General features: G+C 38.1%; 1 protein-coding gene across 1 annotated transcript in view; it reads left to right on the forward strand.

Moving 5' to 3' along the window:
• Positions 1–13,611: 13,611 nt before the first annotated feature.
• pcdh17 (protocadherin 17) overlaps positions 13,612–18,729 on the forward strand; it is a 71,653-nt gene continuing 66,535 nt past the window's right edge. Inside the window, exons 1-2 of the mRNA XM_084101807.1 lie at positions 13,612–14,135; positions 14,888–17,689. Coding sequence (XP_083957933.1) covers positions 15,209–17,689 — 2,481 coding nt within the window. The 5' untranslated portion in view covers positions 13,612–14,135; positions 14,888–15,208. The remainder of the gene's footprint in view (positions 14,136–14,887; positions 17,690–18,729) is intronic.

Consider the following 18,729-nt stretch of genomic DNA (forward strand, 5'->3'; position numbering starts at 1 on the left):
TACAAAATGTCACATTAACAAATTGTTGCTAGCTGTGTCTTGGGAGTTCAATGGGACGTTTTGTCGCCTAGCAACTGTGACAGCCGTTATGACGAGCGGCAGTAACATTGGTACTGGACTTTATATATAAAACTAATATATACATATATATATATATATATATATATATATATATACATATATATATATATATATATATACATATATATATATATATATATATATACATATATATATATATATATATATATACATACATATATATATATATATATATATATATATATATATATATACATATATATATATATATATATATATATATATATATACATATATATATATATATATATTAGTTACTGCCTAAAACAAAACGGGTTTGAACCCTATCTAAAAATGTACACCAATTTATGTACTTAATAAAGTCTAAATAGTATAAACTAGCCTATGTAAAATCACAGACTGATCACATATAAGTCAACATTTGAACCTTTATTGTATTATACATATTTTTTCTTTAATTTTTTATCATTAGATACATTAGATTCAAAAGATGCAGCTCCTGACTTGGGACACAGCTTGTGAGTTTCAACACACTACTAACACAACTCTCAACCCCTCTTTTTTTCTTTGCTTTTGCCTTGGGCAGGAATTATTTAAAGTCCCCCTGTGGTGAAAATCAAGCTTTTAATGTTGTTTATATGCCTATGTGGTGTTTTTAATATGCTTTAGGACAAACCATGTACAAATTCACAAGTCAACACCATTGCTGAGTATTTTCTCCTTAAAACTGCATTGAACCAAAAGCAGTCTCAAAACTTTATGACGTTTATGACGTCACAAACTACCTTGTAACCAATCACGTCAACGTGTGGATCTCTTAGCTGGTGTGAGTGAGTAAAGGCGGGACTCATTTGCATATTCATAAATCCTCATATACTAAATGAGGTAAGGGTGTAGAGTTACATTCAAGCTATTTTAAGACACAAATACATTTTTTCAAGGAAAAAAAAACTTTTAAATATGTAATTTTTGTGATCAAAGAGGAGATCTAAGGTATACAATTATTGACTACAGGGGGACTTTAAGTGAGAAATATTGTACCTTACCGGAAGAAACTTAAGACTAAAATGGAGGCATTTCAGTTTAGAAACAGTGCTTACTAATATAAAGAACTCCCTTTGTAGTGGACTTTGTGCTTTGTAACTTTGCAGACCTTTTTCCTGCACAAACAGCAAAATTACACACTAACGAAAGTTGAAAATGTACAAAAGCGTCCTCTTTAATACTAAACCTGTGCCTAATTGTCTCTGTATTAAAATCTATGCTAGTTCATACCGCTCATAAATACATATGTACTCACCCCAAGTAATCTGACATGTTGCTACTGTAGTGAGATACAACACGCTGTGAGGTAATGGGTAAAATTAGGTCGTCCCTGTATTTCCTGAAAGAATAAAATCACTGCTAAACATCCTTAACCACATAACACAACTGACACTCAACAGTCATAAATAATAGAGATGGTAGTGTTTTGCTCTTTATAGACAGCACAGTGGGTATGGAGGAATGGTGTGTCAGGAAGAAAGTAAGGAACACTGTTTATTTCACTCCTCCTTGATTCCGCCTGGCATTAAAGAGTGCAGAGCGATAGGGGGAGAGTGAGAGCACATGTGAGCAGGCAGAAAGAGTGAACACAGCTCATGCATGAGGGGACACGACACTTGAAATGGGTTACATGCCTGACTTGGCTTTGTAGCTGAAGATAATAGCAGGAACCAGCTGTGAATTGCTGGTTCGATACCTGCACAAGCACGCTTCCATTTATACACCGCGGAAACACAAGCCGGCGCGTAGAACGAGGGAGAGAGAGAGAGGCAGAAGGAGAGCGAGAAAGAACAAACACTTAACAGCTATTTAGGGAGAGGATGAGAAGAGGAGAGAGGAAGGAGGAGGCAGAGAAAGTCAGAGAGAGAGTAAGAGTGATTTGTTTTATCTCAGTGGTGAGAAGCATCAATCTCTAATCATTGTCTCTTCACAGGTGCATCAGTGGGACATAGATCCATCTGACAGCTATTTAAATAGGTGCTATTTTAGGGGGCGGAAATACATCAAGAAAGATGGATCAATATGTTTGGGCGCAGGCAAATTTGACTTTGAAATCCTCCGAGCAGCTGGAATCAACCAAATGTTTCATGTGTGGTATACTATTTTGTCCAATCAACATCTAGAACCGGAATTATCTGTTTTCTAGTTAGCGATTGACTGATTTTGATCCTTCTTCTGTCAGTTCCAAAATCTGTTGGTAGCACTGATATACATATTGAAACTCAATGGGGTCGAAACCACACTAGACTCCATTGACTTTCATTGTATGGACAAAAATACAATGAGACTCTTTAAAATATTTTCTATTATGTTCCACAAAAAAAGAAAGAAAGAAAGTCATACAGGTTTGTAATGACATGAGGCATGTTTTATTTATCAAATTTCTGCAGGGAATCCTGACGTATCTTCCCGCTGAAAGCCATGGAGTGCGCTGGGCTGAGTGGTTAACCCCACCCTGTTAACTAACACTGTCAACCCTTATTTCCACATCAAAGTGTGTGAGAAGGCATTGTGAGATCATAAGAGGCTGCTCTTAACGGAAGCGCACTGGCAAAAATACGAGTCAAGACGAGTGTCTTATTCTCAGAGCTCTCTTTTTCCTCAGAAGTATTTTGGACAGGTTTGTAACGTGATCCAGCAGTGCCTCAATGGAATTATGGCCTGGTTTTCATGGGTTTCTGCTACTTCAGTCAGAAAAGCAGTGTGCAATTTGCTGATGCTCAATTTGTCCCTTCATAATATGAATCCAAGCTTTTCAAAAATGATTTTTTTTTCTAAATTCACACAAAAAAAGGTAACACTTTACTTAAGGTCTTTAATGCATTATAAAAGTATTTTAATATGTTAATTATGCCTTCAAATGCACCTTATAATTCATTGTATGTTATAATAGTTATGATATTTTAATGTATTAATATAACAGTTGTAATACATTATATTATATATTCATTGTTACACTTTTAGAAAGTACAGTGCTTTAAAACACCTTACAAACAACCAACTTCAGAATCTGCAAATATTATACTGCATTTTAACTTTGGTTACAGTTATTTTAAAAATATATATATAATGCATTAAAACGTATATGAATACCTTTATAATGCACTATACATAAAGGCTTTAAGTAAAATGTTTAAAAAATAAAATAAAATAAAAGGGACAAAAAGGTCATGTTTCTTCCCAAAATCTAAATATGTAAATAATACATTTTAGTTTGCTTAAAGGAAATTAAGACTAAGACTAATTAAGAGTATTTTTTGTATGTTTCTCTTCAAATTCATATTACTGTAATGCATTGCAATATTGTGTTACTCCCTAAAAAGTAACTAATTGGATTACTTAGTTACTTTTCATGGAAAGTAATGCATTGTTACTTTTGCATTACTTTTTTAATAATATTAATTATAATAATTTGTTACATTTATATACAATTTTTAGGAATTATATAGGAATTTTTAATGATCACAGAGAGCCAGGACCTTGGTTTAATGTCTCATCTGAAAGACGGTGGCTTTTTCTCACCCGGTGCAGGGCTGGGCTTGTTTGTTTGTATTTTAATAACAAAAAAAGTTAAATTTTTGGCAAAGGTATTTTTAAACCAAAATTTAAATGTATAGGCCTCAGACCAAAGGACATGCTAATTTAAACCTGTACAGTAGAGGGCGCAGCTCAAACAAACCTTTCAGCTGTGCTGCCATTCTGGATTGCAGAAGAATAAGAAGAAAGTTCAACACTCTTAGTTCAGCAATACAAACAAAAAAATTGCTTATTGGTATGGTTGAATTGGAAATCATCGAAGGTCAGCAGCAAAGACATTAGTTAATAAAGTGATATTAAATAGTATTAATTATTTTACTGTAGGTTTGCGTAATATTCTGAGTTTGCATTAACTGTTTTTATTCATTTTGAGGAATACTGAATCTGTTTTTGTCCAAGTGAGATGAATAAATGCATGCTCACATTTAGTGTAGAACTACAATAATCATCATGTTTACACAGCGCACACAACGCCTCTGCATTTACTCCCGATTTCTCTCAACATGGGGACAGGAGAGGTGTCAGTCAATAAATGGGAAAACAAAGTAAATTTGGTCACTTACAGTATATGAAAAAGCAACTGTATTATTTTGTTGTAAATTAAAAGTAATGAGGTACTTTACTAGTTTCTTGAAAAAAGTAATCTGATTACTCGCGCTACTTGTAATGCATTACCCCCAACACTGTTTGTAAAATATTTATACATTTGTAGTGTTAAAATAAAAAGGAATTTCAATAAAAAAGAAAAACATGTACTATAGTAAACAAAATGAGTATTATTATAATGAGAACCTAATGAGGTCACCATTGAGAATAATTGTAATAAAAGAAAATGTCTAGTAATTATAATTTTGGGCAAAATTATACTTAATTGTCTTTAAAAAAAAAAAAAAAAAAAAAAAACATCTTTTTTTTTTTTTTTTTATCTGTGATGAACTGTGACTATTGTCCCAAATTGATCCTAAAAGCTTTTATATGAAAAAAGGTCTGTAATAGGCTATAAACAAAAAACAATTTAAACAAAGATGATGTACTGTATATGATTTCCAATCTTCCAAAGTAACAGAAGATAAATAAGTGGAGAAACCCAATGAATTGTTCTCCTCTTCACTTCCTGCTCGGTCTCTTTCCTCCAAAATGACCCCTTGTCCTCGTTTCTCTCTTCGGGTGAATAATAACAATAATTGCAGGCTAAATTGCAGCTTGAGAACAGAGTCGCCTGACAGTAGCTTCCTCAGGCACGATTCAGCCTCATCCTGGCTCTGTGACACGGTCTCCAAATATCCATCTAAAACATGTATACAAATACCTTTCATTGTTTAGTGCATTATTACATTACAATTTTGTAAATGCATGACTCTGTCACCCTTAAGTGGTTCTCTCATTTGATATATATACTGTAAAGAGTCCAAGAAAAAAAAACTCAAATAAAGTGTAATTGAGAGGACAAAAAGTGAACTAGCTTGTGTGAATTAGTCAAGGACAAACTAAATTAAGAGCTAAGAAAAGAATTTCATCCTTGATAGAGTCTTTGACCTTGTTATAATTACTTTGTTGGTTGGAATGAAGAAAGGAGTGAATGTTTGGTTCTGTAGAGTAACCTGACGGAATATGGAACGGAATAATTTTAACCTCATTTAATCTGATTTTTGACACCAATAATTGCAACGTTACATTGATAAATCATGGTGTTCTTTGGGAGCGATATTGAGAGAGATTTTTTGTTTCTGATTAAAGTGACGATGGATTTATTGAAGATTTCGTGTTGATTCACATTATTAATTCATGAGTCAGGCTGTCAATCATGTGAAAACACTTCTGTGAGCTCTCAGCAGACACACACACACAAACACACTTGTCATACAGTACTGTAGATGTGAGAGCGGGGGATTTATTTACTGTGAATAGGATGCTTCACCAACAAATATGCAACCAAGAGCATAAAAGTGACTTTTTTAAACATTCTCCATGGCATTCTTTTTGTAGCTCAACTGGTAGAATAGCAACACGGTTTGATTCCCTGCAGGGAAAACACAAACTGATCAAATCTATACGTGCAGGTAAAGCCTCTGTTTATTTAATGGCTCATGATTGCTTTCATCACTTAATCTGTCAGTATTTATCTGCATGTTGATAAGACACAAAGTTTGTCCATTGTTGCTCAGTGTGTCCAGCTGAATGCTAGCTATTTTAGTCAAGTAATTTATTATGAAGGCAGTATTACAATTTTGTGGCTGTTGTCCATGATATAAACACATCCCATAAAAAAAATAGAATGTATATGTATGTAATGTTAACATAATATTTATTAATGATTTAACAGTACACATTATTATTATTCTTTATTCACGTGCTCTTGTAATCTTTAATACAAATAACTTTCCCTCCATGTTGCAGCAATATCTCTTTTACTGTCACGGTTTCAGGACCACTTGACATCACAACAATCCAACTGATTGACAAAATCAAGTCCCACCCTGCAATTTAAGGCTCTTGTTTTAGCACAGTGTTTGATTGACAGGTGAGTTGGTGGTCCATTGCTATAGGGATGCATCAGGATAGATTACAGTTCACACTGCACTTGTGATGTGGTCGCATGTATTTTTCACTAGCTGTTTTGAGTAATCGGCTCGCCAAACATTTTACACGGCCCGTTTGTGAAATAGATCTGAATGTCTTCGTCCTGATTTTTCCCATGCTCTTCTATTAGCACTGATGTGATATCTCTTTCTTGCTCAGTATACAGTATGGTATCAGACATTTAAATGTTAGAATATATTGAATAATTACCATGAATTGCATAGGTCTGTTGTATTTTGCGGTATGCAAAAATATTAACGTGGCATGAGCTAAAAAGGAAAATTGACTAGTTTTACTTTATCTTTACAGTTTGAGGTTTTTAAATTTTGCTGAATATTCTCAGTAGATTAAATTCTCAAATCATGTTTATTATCCTCCTGGCAAGCTAACCTATATTTACTCCAGTCTGCGATGTATTTTCTTTTACGTTGTGTAGTTTCATTCATAGTTTTCGAGGATGGCGGCATTGTGGCTTTTTGTTACATCCAAATCGATCAATCTCAGACTTTTCCCAGTGAACTATTAGGGTGCCTTCATTAAAAACTTTAACGATTTAAAACAATTTCTTTAGGGCTCATGTGCCTCGCCTGAAATCATGTGCTGACCCAACTCCCCAGAACAAAGAAAAAAAATCCCTCTGACCCATTTTAGTGTGAAGTAGTGCAAGTTTCTATTCCGTCCTTACGGCTGAGATGAACAAATGAGAGCGCGGAGGCCATCCCCGCCTTCTATAAAGAGCATTGTCTCACACAAACCAATTTATTGCAATTCCCACTAGGACAGAAATAGATTTGAGTATAGTGATTGTGCGCTGTTTTCATATAGACAATGATCATGCCCATAGGGCTGGAAAATGAGAGAAACACAGAGAGGAAGACAGTGAAAAGGGATGTAAAAGTGCTGAGATGTTGGGCTGTGGAGACTGGTTAACTATCCCACATCTACAATGAGCACACTCAATGGGTTTGTACCATAACGGCCCGTCAACACCTCGAGCGCAAGACACAACAAAACCAGGAAGCGTGTATGGAGTGGAGTGTTTCTCCTTGTGGCTTGCTTGCAGCGTTGACGCTTCAAAGTTGGCTTTGCTTCAGGGCTGATCAATAATCACATGTAGAACATTAGTTTCTCCTGCCAAGTCTGTGTCCTGTTTAGATATACTGTATACACCAACCCTGTTGAGGCTTAAAACAATGGGCAACTCAATATGATGAATGCGGAACAACAGCATTACACACCAATTACAGTGAGCGGAAAATGTGGGTGTTTGTGTTCAAGTGGGTTTTAGTTTAAAGAAGCAAAAACAATATTCTGATGGGTAGATGTACATTAATCAAGTCTATGTGTGGGATGTGATTTGAGTTAGGCTGAAAAGAGCTTTTAAAGGAATGTTCCAGGTCAAATCCAGCAACTGAGGCATAACACTTGTGTCTCAGTTCATAAAATCAAGCAAAAATTATGTACAGTAATGAACGTGAAATAAAAAGTTTATGGGGCAAGGCATTTCACCTGAACACACTTTTAAGAGCATGATTTGGGATGAATTGGACAATTTTACAGCACCAGATAATTTATTTGTACCAAATAATTCATATTGGGTATACCAAATCTTTAACAAAAATACAAGCTTTTGTTTAGAGTGTAAGTCTCTGGAATAACTTACCAATTTTTGTTAGAACAGTTACCTTGTTTTAAGAACTTGCTTTAAAAAACATTTATTTTCAATAGCTTTTAACCAGGTATAACTTGTCTACTGTATTGTTTGTATTGTATTTCTATTTTGTCTGACTTTACGTGTATTGTACAGCACTTTAGGTCAACCATGAGTTGTGTTAAAGGTGCTTTATAAAATAAATACAAGAAGAGAGTAAGTGCATCACTGCAACAGATGCTGTCGATAGTTGATATACCATTAATCATTTTTTTATTCAGGTATGTTTATGGGTAGATCTTTGATGGATACTACCACACTGTTAAAGCTTGATTTATGCAAATGTTGCATGCCGTGCTGTTTTATTTATTTATCTTAGATTTTCTATAAATGTATCATTTATACATACTCATTAGAAACGCATGCTGGAAATTGGCAGTTGACTGTAAATAACAAGTTGTGCAAGCTGTATTTATTATTTGGTTATCTTGGGTTTAAGGTTATAGCGGAATAATTTCACTAATGATTGATGTCATATGTAACTTCCGGTCATCTCCTGCATTATGAGAGTTGTTAGTCTCATAACACAGTGGTGATTACAGTTAAATGGTTTGTCTGTGTGATGTCTATAAGGAACGAATTCAAGAAAAAAACGATTCAATTATATATGTGGAAGAAAGCAAGGAATTGAATGTGTTTTTATATGGCCAAAATGGCTGCTTTTAATATTAGCTCAAGAAACGTTCAGCTGTTTATTTCTGAATTTAATCTTCTAAACATCAATTAAAGTGGTATATTTGTATGTGCATGCAGTTTAAATCACTGTCATCCACTGATCTCACGTTCTCAGGGTGTTTCAGACTGACGAAACATTAATTAGAATTTCGCCTTTGTCAGCTTATCTCACACCTGCAGGACAGAAGTGAAAGAGAGAAAAAAAAGAGAAGTTTGGCTCCACTGGGAGCACGTGGAAGAAGAAAAGAGAGAGAGAACCCTCAAGTTCATCAAAATGCTCCCAATTTCTATAGTGGCAGGGCGAGTTTAAGATTGAATCAATGCATGCAAAATCAGAAATAAAGGTAAATTGTGATTTTGATTTTACCAAGTATATGAGTATATGGTGCCCTTTTCGTAGAAAAAATCGCAAGGTTTATAGATGCGCTTAAATTGAACTCCTTTTTACCTGAGCGCTGTGTTTTTAAGATGTGTGCACAACAGTCAAACACGTCTGTCTACTCTAGCGAAAAGCAGAGCAGTCGAATGCAAAGGTGCATTCAACCCAACCATAAACTTAACTACTTCTACAAGCATAGATAGATAGATAGATAGATAGATAGATAGATAGATAGATAGATAGATAGATACATAGATAGATAGATAGATAGATAGATAGATAGATAGATAGATAGATAGATAGATAGATAGATAGATAGATAGATAGATAGATAGATAGTTTTGTTAAGTCAATATTTTTACTGAATGCTTGAGTGAGACTCATAAAACAGACATCAGCTGTTTTAAATGAATGGGTTAAGTGAATGATTCAGTGACTGATTCATAAGGACACTTGTTTCATACATGAATGAATCAGTGTATTGAACGAATCGGTTGAGTGAATGAGTCAGCATCTAGCTCAAAGAGTCTCTGAAGAAACCCCACCACTAATGCCCAGACAGATAATGTGTCTTAGTATAACATCACCTGCTAAATTAATCAATGTAAACTTAACTCTAAAGTCTAATTGGACGCTAGCCATTTTGTTCCATAAGCAAGAACATATAAGGATGTAAGATGTTGATAATGGCATGTGATATCCAATTCTGAGCCCTAACCCACATCTGTCCTCATCACAACAAGCGTGCACATACAAACATATTCTAACTCATGGCCTGACTGATAGGTCCAACCAAATCTGTTTTCAGTTTATTCTGTTTGTTCAGTGTAAATTAGTGAGATCTCTCTATACATCCAGCAACTCAGGTAACAAAGGTTCATGGTCTGCTACAAAACAACATACATCCACTTTCTTGCACTTTTACTTAGAATCCAGAATGGCACACAAACACCTCAGCGTCATGTCTCTGAATCCAGCTTGGCAAGGTTCTCACAGACAGACATCACCTCAGCATCATTACCAGTCCTCTGAATGCAGCATGGCAGGGACTCCACACAGACAGAGCGAATGAAGCCAGCAGACCTGTCGCTCTCTCCTCCTCCGCTCAGCCAAGGCCCTCCTGCTGTTAGGCGGATTGAGGGTGGCTAGCAGGGTAAAGTGGAAACCTTCTTCTCTCAAACTGCTCCAGGTCTGACCCAGACATTTATTGCTTGGCTCGCGGTGAGATGGAGCCTCACACTGGGGCTTTTTTTCTTGAGGTGTTGTGGTGTCTGATCTGAAAGCCTGCTTAACTGTTCTCAACACTGAATGCCCAGTAGGGGTGGGTGAGACCAGCTGTGTACTTATATCACTAGTTTATTGACCTTTCGGTGTGTGGGTGGCCTGTGAAACAAGTCATGATAGATAGATAGACAGACAGACAGATAGTATATCTATCTATCTATCTATCTATCTATCTATCTATCTATCTATCTATCTATCTATCTATCTATCTATCTATCTATCTAGACAGTCAGATGGAGGGACGGACAGACAGACGGTCTGATAATTAGACATATAGATGATAGATAGACAGACAGACAGACATACACAGACAGACAGTCTATCTATCTATCTATCTATCTATCTATCTATCTATCTATCTATCTATCTATCTATCTATCTATCTATCTATCTATCTATCTATCTATCTATCTATCTGTCTGTCTGTCTGTCTGTCTGTCTGTCCGTCTGTCCGTCCGTCCATAGATCTGTGAAATTTTCTCTGCTGTCATTTTGCGAGTGCAGGGACAGAAAAGCTCTGATCTAACACACCCCTCCATTCCCTTACCATTGCAAAACAGAACAAGAGGAGAAGAGAGCAAACGCAGATGAAAATGTTACTGGAAAGGGCAGCTACACTGAACAAACCGCCTCCTCTGAGAATTGTCCTCGGCAGACATTAAAAAAAAATTTCATTTTGTAGCACATAAAAGCCTCATCTCCATAGAAGGAAGAGAGAAGGAGACAGAGACTCTGCTTTTCAGGCAGCCATGCAGTCCAAAAAGACCAGGCCCTAGCACAGTCTTAATACCTGAAGAAAAACTGTGCCATTAAATTGAAATTTAATCTGCCAAATTGTGTTTTAATATAGCTATTTGCTTCCATCCGTCCAAATGTGTCTTCTTTCGCGTGTCTTAAGGCAATTTAATTGGACTAATAGAGACAGCTGTTAATAACAGGGCTTCTATTGTGTGGCATTGGTGGTTTTCCATCAAGGCTGGACCCTCAGGACACACTAGAGTTTGAAATAGATTCAGTTGGAATCCAGAAGGGAGCTTTCGGCTTCTGCAAGCAACAAGAGATTTGACTCAGCACACACACAAACACATGTGCCGTATGGCTTCTCTCACAAAGTCCCTCAAAATCCACTGAATTAATTCACATGTGAGCTTCAGCTTGCCAGTAACGCCATATGCATCTTCTATGTCAAGAAGAGGCATAAGAGGGAAGATGCAAAAAAGATGGATAAACACCCCCATCCTATAACACCTCATGAGTAGGACATATGTGCGCCACTTCCCAGAGAACAGAAAAACCTCATCATCGAAGTCAAGAGAAAAGGTCACGCTCAAGGTCAAGGATACAGCAGCCCACATTGAGCCTGAACGGGAAGATTTACAGCTGAAGCACTATCAAACGCTGCTCTATCAGCGCATAATCAAAGGGCATTAGAGACAGAGAGGCTTCAAACAGCCTGCATTACAGAGGCAGCCCTGTAATGATATGACAATGGAGAAGCATCTCTAGAATATTAAGGGGCCGTGCACTGGTATTCACAATGAATTCAGACAGCGGCTCCAATCCCCATGTCGGCTGATGATGAGCTAGGCCCATGCGATCAGCAAATGAAAACTTGCGTCAGACAAAGGCAGCGGATCTAGAACCGTTTTTTGTTATGTGCCATATCAAAAAGGATTACAGCACATGACTGACGCTTGATCAGTGGATAGGGGTGATTGCTACCTAGATATCTTTATTTTTGTTTCAGAGAATTGCACTACATTATAAATGTATTAAATATATAATTATTATTAAATACTATTAAACTATAATTATATAAATTAAGAAATGTGTTATATATATATATATATATATTATAAATATTAAATATTTATTTATTTGTTTCTTATATGGATAAAGTCATTATCTATATGAAATACACAAATAAATATTTGATAAAGATATTTCATAAAATATGTACACAAATAAATATTTAATATTCAGTAAAAATAAAAATACAATATATAATATATAATACAGTATATATGCAATAATAACAATATAATATACAACATTAAATATTCTATAAGTATGCTATGTACAATAAATTTGTACACACACACAATGCACGTAATGTGCCGTCATGAACTTCACATAGTGAAAAACGAGGGGAACTCTAGTTGAAGGTTCAAAGATGTCCACTAGAGGGCCTAATGAGCTGATGGAAGCATCTTGTGTTTTTCTATTCCATTTTCATCCTTTAGCTGCTTGGCACAACTCATAAAGCATTTATATAGCATTTTAAAGCTAAATTTTGTGTTCCTGAGTGTAGACTAGTCTGAAAACCTTAAATATTTTCATGTTTTTGTAGTATACAATCCTATGTAAAATAATCTAGATAATTTTAAAAGTGGATGTCTGTTTTAAGAGACATTCTATAAACTGTTTTATAATCTCTCTTTCTACCGGACATAATTGATAAACATATAGAAACACAGATGCTACCTCTCATGCCATACTTTTTCTCCTATCTAATCATTACAGATATTGAGATTTACTTCAGCTAATGGACAACTCATTTAATAGTGACTCTTCTGAACTCCTGTTTTTTTTTTTTTTTTTTTCAGTTCTAAAAATACCCTTTTCTGCTGTTTTTCTCTCCTTCTTTAGAGCAGAAGGTCAAATGTAAAGTCAAAAGAGCATCAACATTCTGAGAAAAAGGAGAAACAAGACAGGCATGCTATTAAACTGCCAAGTTAGTTCGAGAAAGCTCAGTGAATAAGACCAAATTATGATCTTGTGTAGCCTACAGGCAAACAAATGTAACGTTTCTGCTTGTTCATTCATCTAGCTGTGTGTCTTTTTGAATATTTTTAGTACCTCTTCATCAACTCCAAACCAGAAATATGTTTCTTTTAAACTTGTATTATACTGGATATCATTCAGTATTGTTATAAATGATATTAATAGCCTATTGTTAGTATTAATAACAGTCACTAGTAGTAATAGTCACTACTATTATTCTAGTAAAACAAAACAAAAACCACCCCATGCTGTGGGTGGGAAACAGACTGACCAATTTGCGAATATAGCCTATTCTGCCATGAGAGTCGCACAGTTTCTTTAACGTAACAATTTCCAACCCCGCTTGTAGCTCTCAAAGTACAAGAGTCTTTTATAAACTCCCGTCTGCGCTCAGAATCGCGTCCACATCACTCACATAAAGGACCTCTTTGAAAGCCCCGCCTATAATTTGAATTCCTAGAATCTGATTGGCTACGTTACCCCCTCCTCTTTCATCTATTGGTTGGCGGCGGATCAGTAACAATGTTTAATGCACTATGAGACAGAGTGAGACAGTCAGAGAGAGAAACGCACAGAGGAGGCTGAAGGGACACCGGTACGCCACAGTGCATTTATTCCCGTACCGTTATTGACAGCTGGTTTTTAGTGACAGTCGGATTGGACTGAACACTTTCGGTTGATTTCTACATTTAAACTTTGTACTCTTTTCGGTTATTTTCTACTGGGGACTAGACGGATAGCCTCCCGAGGGGCCAGGACGCATTCATCACGGGGATGTCTCACCCCGCATCATTGCAGTATAAGAGGCTGTTCGCGCTGGTGATATCAACGGTTGTGGATGTACATTTTACGCCTGGGACAAGATATCTGTCCTGAAGCGTCCACAGCCTGAGTCCACGAGCGCAGGAGAGTCACTGCATCCTAATCAGCCTCATTGACATTACAAGCGCACTTTTGGGGAGCACTTTATTTTTCCATACAGTCTAGTTGGAGTTTTTTCCACTCATCGGAAAGGTGCATTAAGGATGTAACTCGTCTTTGGTGATGGTTGTGCTTAGACTGGATAGCAGGCTACAGGTAAGTCTGTGTGATGTTTCTCATCATCATTCTGTTTCAAAGTGTCATCCTGGAAGAAAAAAAAAAAGAAAGAAAAGATGAGACGACATGTCATATATGCTCCCTGAGCTGCTGGATGCGCACAGTGTCAGTGAGGATGCAACAGCTTATACTCGTATTTATTCAATAAGCGCAGTATAAATAACCATCTAGGATTGTGTTTCATTTTCCCTGCTTTATGCGACTATGTAAGAATTGTATTTAACAGCAGGATTATGCCGGTTAAGAGGCTTATTTCAACGCTTTTGCATTCAAGGGATTGCAAGGTAGGCTATAGATATGGCATCAGTTAAGCAGCTGTTTCAGGACGCAGGGACACTGAAAGAGATTTGTCCGTTTTTATTTGCTCACCACCTTTATCCATAATTGCGCGTTTGATGCGCGTAACGCTCTTCGTGCCACATGGCGCATCCTCGACGCATTGCTTAGCCTACATGTTGAGAGCAGAATAACACAAACATCCACCTGTGTTTAGTGGTTAAAGAGCTCGACGCATCTCAAGGTTAGATTGACATGCCATCCACGTCGTTCGCCAGGGAATGAGGAATTACGCATTAGAATTACGCGGTCACAGTACAGAGGAAAAAAGCGCATATGTTGAGACACGAGGTGTTTGTTTAAATCATTATGTCAGGATTTACATGATTAAGTGTAACATTACATGCAATAAGATGAAATAGAAATGTTTTTTCTTTTTTCTTTTTTCATTACAGGCGAAGAGGCTGGGAAAGGCTATTTCTTTGTGGAAACTGGATTGTGATTATGCCTCCAATGCGCCTGGGCGTTCAGCAGAATATAAATTAGCTGTACAGCCTCACCGTTTGTTGTAAAAACTCAGGATAAAGGGAGCTCTGCTAAGAAAAGAGCATTTAATCTTTAAAAGAAGCCCACATAATGACTTTATACATTTGTTATCATGAATCAGCAGCATGTGTGCTCAATAATTAAAAGTATAAATTGTGATATTTCTGGGAAGATCAACAGGTCGGAGGCGTAAAACGCATCACAAACCTAAGGCACTCTCACTGAAAGGGATGCATCTTTCTGTTTTCCTTTTCCTACTTTTATGGGCGCAAGCCCTGACGTTGAAAAACTTGAACTACTCAATACCTGAGGAGAAAATTCAGGGCGTCATTGGAAACATTGCCAAGGATGCAGAGCTGGAACTGGGAGAGCAGGGGAAAAAATCCAACTTCAGGGTGTTGGAGAACTCCGCCCCACACCTTATTGATGTGGATCCCGAAAGTGGGCTATTATACACTAAACAGCGGATCGACAGGGAATCACTGTGCAGACAAAACTCCAAGTGCCAGCTCTCTATGGAAGTGTTTGCCAATGACAAGGAGATCTGCATGATTAAAGTTGAGATACAGGACATAAATGACAATGCACCAAGCTTTCCTTCTGATCAGATCGATATTGACATATCTGAGAATGCAGCCCCAGGCACACGTTTCCCCTTGGCTGCTGCCTACGACGCTGACACTAGGGAAAATGGCCTGAAAACATATCAGATCACGCGGGATGATTACAGTATATTCTCTTTGGATGTCAAATCCAGAGGGGACGGAACTAAATTCCCTGAATTGGTCGTTCAGAGGTCCTTAGATCGAGAGGAACGTAGCCATCACACTTTAATTATAACTGCCACAGATGGAGGGGAATATCCCAAATCAGGCACAATGCAAATCAATGTTAAAGTCACTGATTCCAATGACAACAGCCCTGTGTTTGATCAGCCCTCATATGTAGTAGAGATCCCTGAGAATGCACCCCTAGGCACAGTATTGATAGATTTAAATGCTACAGATACCGATGAAGGCATTAATGGGCAGGTTACGTATTCTTTTAGCTGTTACGTCCCAGACAGGATCAAAGAGTTGTTCTCAATAGACCCCCGAACGGGTGTCATAAAGATTCAGGGTAAAATCGACTTTGAGGAGAACCCCATTATAGAGATTGATGTTCAGGCAAAGGATCAAGGCCCCAACCCAATTCCTGGCCATTGTAAAGTCACTGTTAAAGTGCTTGACAGGAATGACAACTGGCCGTCAATAGGTTTCGTTGCGGTGCGTCAGGGGGCGGTTAGTGAAGCAGCAACTCCAGGGACAGTTATTGCGCTTGTCAGAGTCACAGACAAAGACTCAGGCCGCAATGGGCAGCTCCAGTGTAGGATTTTGGGAAACGTTCCCTTCAAGCTGGAGGAGAACTATGATAACTTCTACACAGTAGTGACTGACAGACCTCTGGACCGGGAGGTTAAAGATGAGTATAACATTTCTATTGTGGCCAAAGACAATGGCAACCCTCCCCTGAACTCAACAAAGTCTTTCACTGTTAAGATTTTAGATGAAAATGACAATGCACCCCGCTTCACAAAAATGGTCTACCTTCTCCAGGTGCCGGAAAACAACATCCCAGGGGAATACCTGGGTTCTGTTCTGGCACATGACCCAGATTTAGGCCAAAACGGTACTGTGTCCTATTCCCTCCTTCCCTCTAATGTAAGCGAGGAATCTATCACTACATATGTTAACATCAAACCGACTGATGGTGCAATTTATGCCCTGAGGAGTTTTAACTATGAGCAAACCAAGTATTTCGACTTTAAAGTCCAGGCGAAGGATTCTGGAAACCCTCACCTGGAAAGCAACACCACTGTCCGTGTGAGCGTGCTGGATGTTAATGATAACATTCCTGTAATTGTCCTTCCATTACTTCAGAATGACACTGCTGAGATCCATGTACCTCGGAATGTGGGAGTCGGACACATTATAACCACCGTGAGAGCGGTGGACAATGACTTTGGTGAGAGCGGTCGGCTCACCTATGAGATCTCGGATGGGAATGAGGAACACCTGTTCGAGATTGATTCAGTGACAGGCGAGGTACGGACAGCCCAGCCACTTTGGGAGGAGGTGGCACCTGTTGTGGAGCTCATCATTAAGGTCACTGACCATGGCAAGCCGTCACTTTCCGCCATGGCCAAACTTATCGTCAAAGCCTACTCAGGGCCCTTACCGGAGGGTGAACCGCGCATCAACGCGGAACACCACAACTGGGACATGTCGCTCCCGCTAATAGTAACCCTGAGTATCATCTCGATCATGCTTCTTGCCGCTATGATCACCATCGCAGTCAAGTGCAAACGGGAGAACAAGGAGATCCGCACATACAACTGTCGCATCGCTGAGTACACTCACCCACAACTCGGCAAAGGCAAGAAGAAGAAGCTCAACAAGAATGACATCATGCTGGTGCAGAGCGAAGTGGAGGAACGGGACACCATGAACGTGATGAACGTTGTCAGCAGTCCCTCTCTGGCCACCTCGCCCATGTACTTTGACTACCAAACGCGTCTGCCCCTCAGCTCTCCAAGGTCAGAGGTCATGTACCTCAAACCCACTGCCAACAACCTCAGCGTTCCTCAAGGACATGTTGGCTGTCACACCAGCTTCACCGGACCTGTTACGAACACCACCGAGACGCCAGTGAACAGGATGTCAATAATACAGGTAGGAAGGACAACTTATATTCTTCTTCCTTATTACCCTCCATCCCCCTCTCATCCTGCTCTGTCTCACTAGGTCAATACATGAATGGATGAGTAGATGTGTGTGCATACAAAGCAGTGAGAGAATCATAAGGTGGGGGGGGAGGGGATCACAACCAGTGATAATATGAAACACGAGTCGCTCTCCACTCCTTGCCAGATGCCGAAGAGCACCTCGCTATCGTTTTTTGAAATCTAGCTTTGCTCATATTGTTTCAGGTAATGCGTTAAGAGGAAATTGAGTATGGAACATAACTCGTTCTGGAGATATTGTTTTGATGTAACCTCTGGTGTGTAGAGATTTGATGCACTGACAGGTTCAGCCCTGAAGGTTTGTTATTTCATAACGGCCATACTGTGATGATTTGCTGCTCTTGCCTAGAATATCTTTCCAGCTACTATATTGCCAATGAATAGAGCTTCAATCAATATGTAGTTTCCTGTGGCGCTTTGAGTGTAAGGTTCCTACACTTTGCCTCTTACAATGACAGAATTGATGTTTTCATTTTTTTCCAATACATGAAAATGTGTTTTCATACAATGTAATGTAATTTTTCTTGACCTCAAACATTTCAATTTTCAGCCTAAACCTAACACCCTTAACATTTTACTTATTCAGCAGGTTTGTCACCTTCATACTCAAGAACGTTGTGACAATCCTCTCTCTATTAAAGACATTCAGACCGCATTTCACCACAAGAAAGAAAGAGCTTTCCCAGATTTTCCTCATTCCTTGCTAATGCGTCTTTGTGTGGAGCGATTTGGTTAAGCCAGTGACAACTTATGTGTGTCTGTGCTGCTAAGCCAGTTTAAAGTCATTTGAAATCTGTCGTGTCAGATGAGGCTAAAGTCACCTCTTTAAACTCTGTACATCAGGTGTGCGTGTGTGTGCAGCATCTGAGATTACAGCTGGCAAAAAATTAATTTAGCCCTCTCTCTCTCTTGCTTTATTTTATATACATATTTCTTTGTAGTATTTCTACTTAGGATTGTCTTTTGTAG

The sequence above is a fragment of the Abramis brama genome, assembly GCF_963993115.1.
Source record: "Abramis brama genome assembly, chromosome: 23".
In the NCBI taxonomy this organism is placed as follows: domain Eukaryota; kingdom Metazoa; phylum Chordata; class Actinopteri; order Cypriniformes; family Leuciscidae; genus Abramis; species Abramis brama.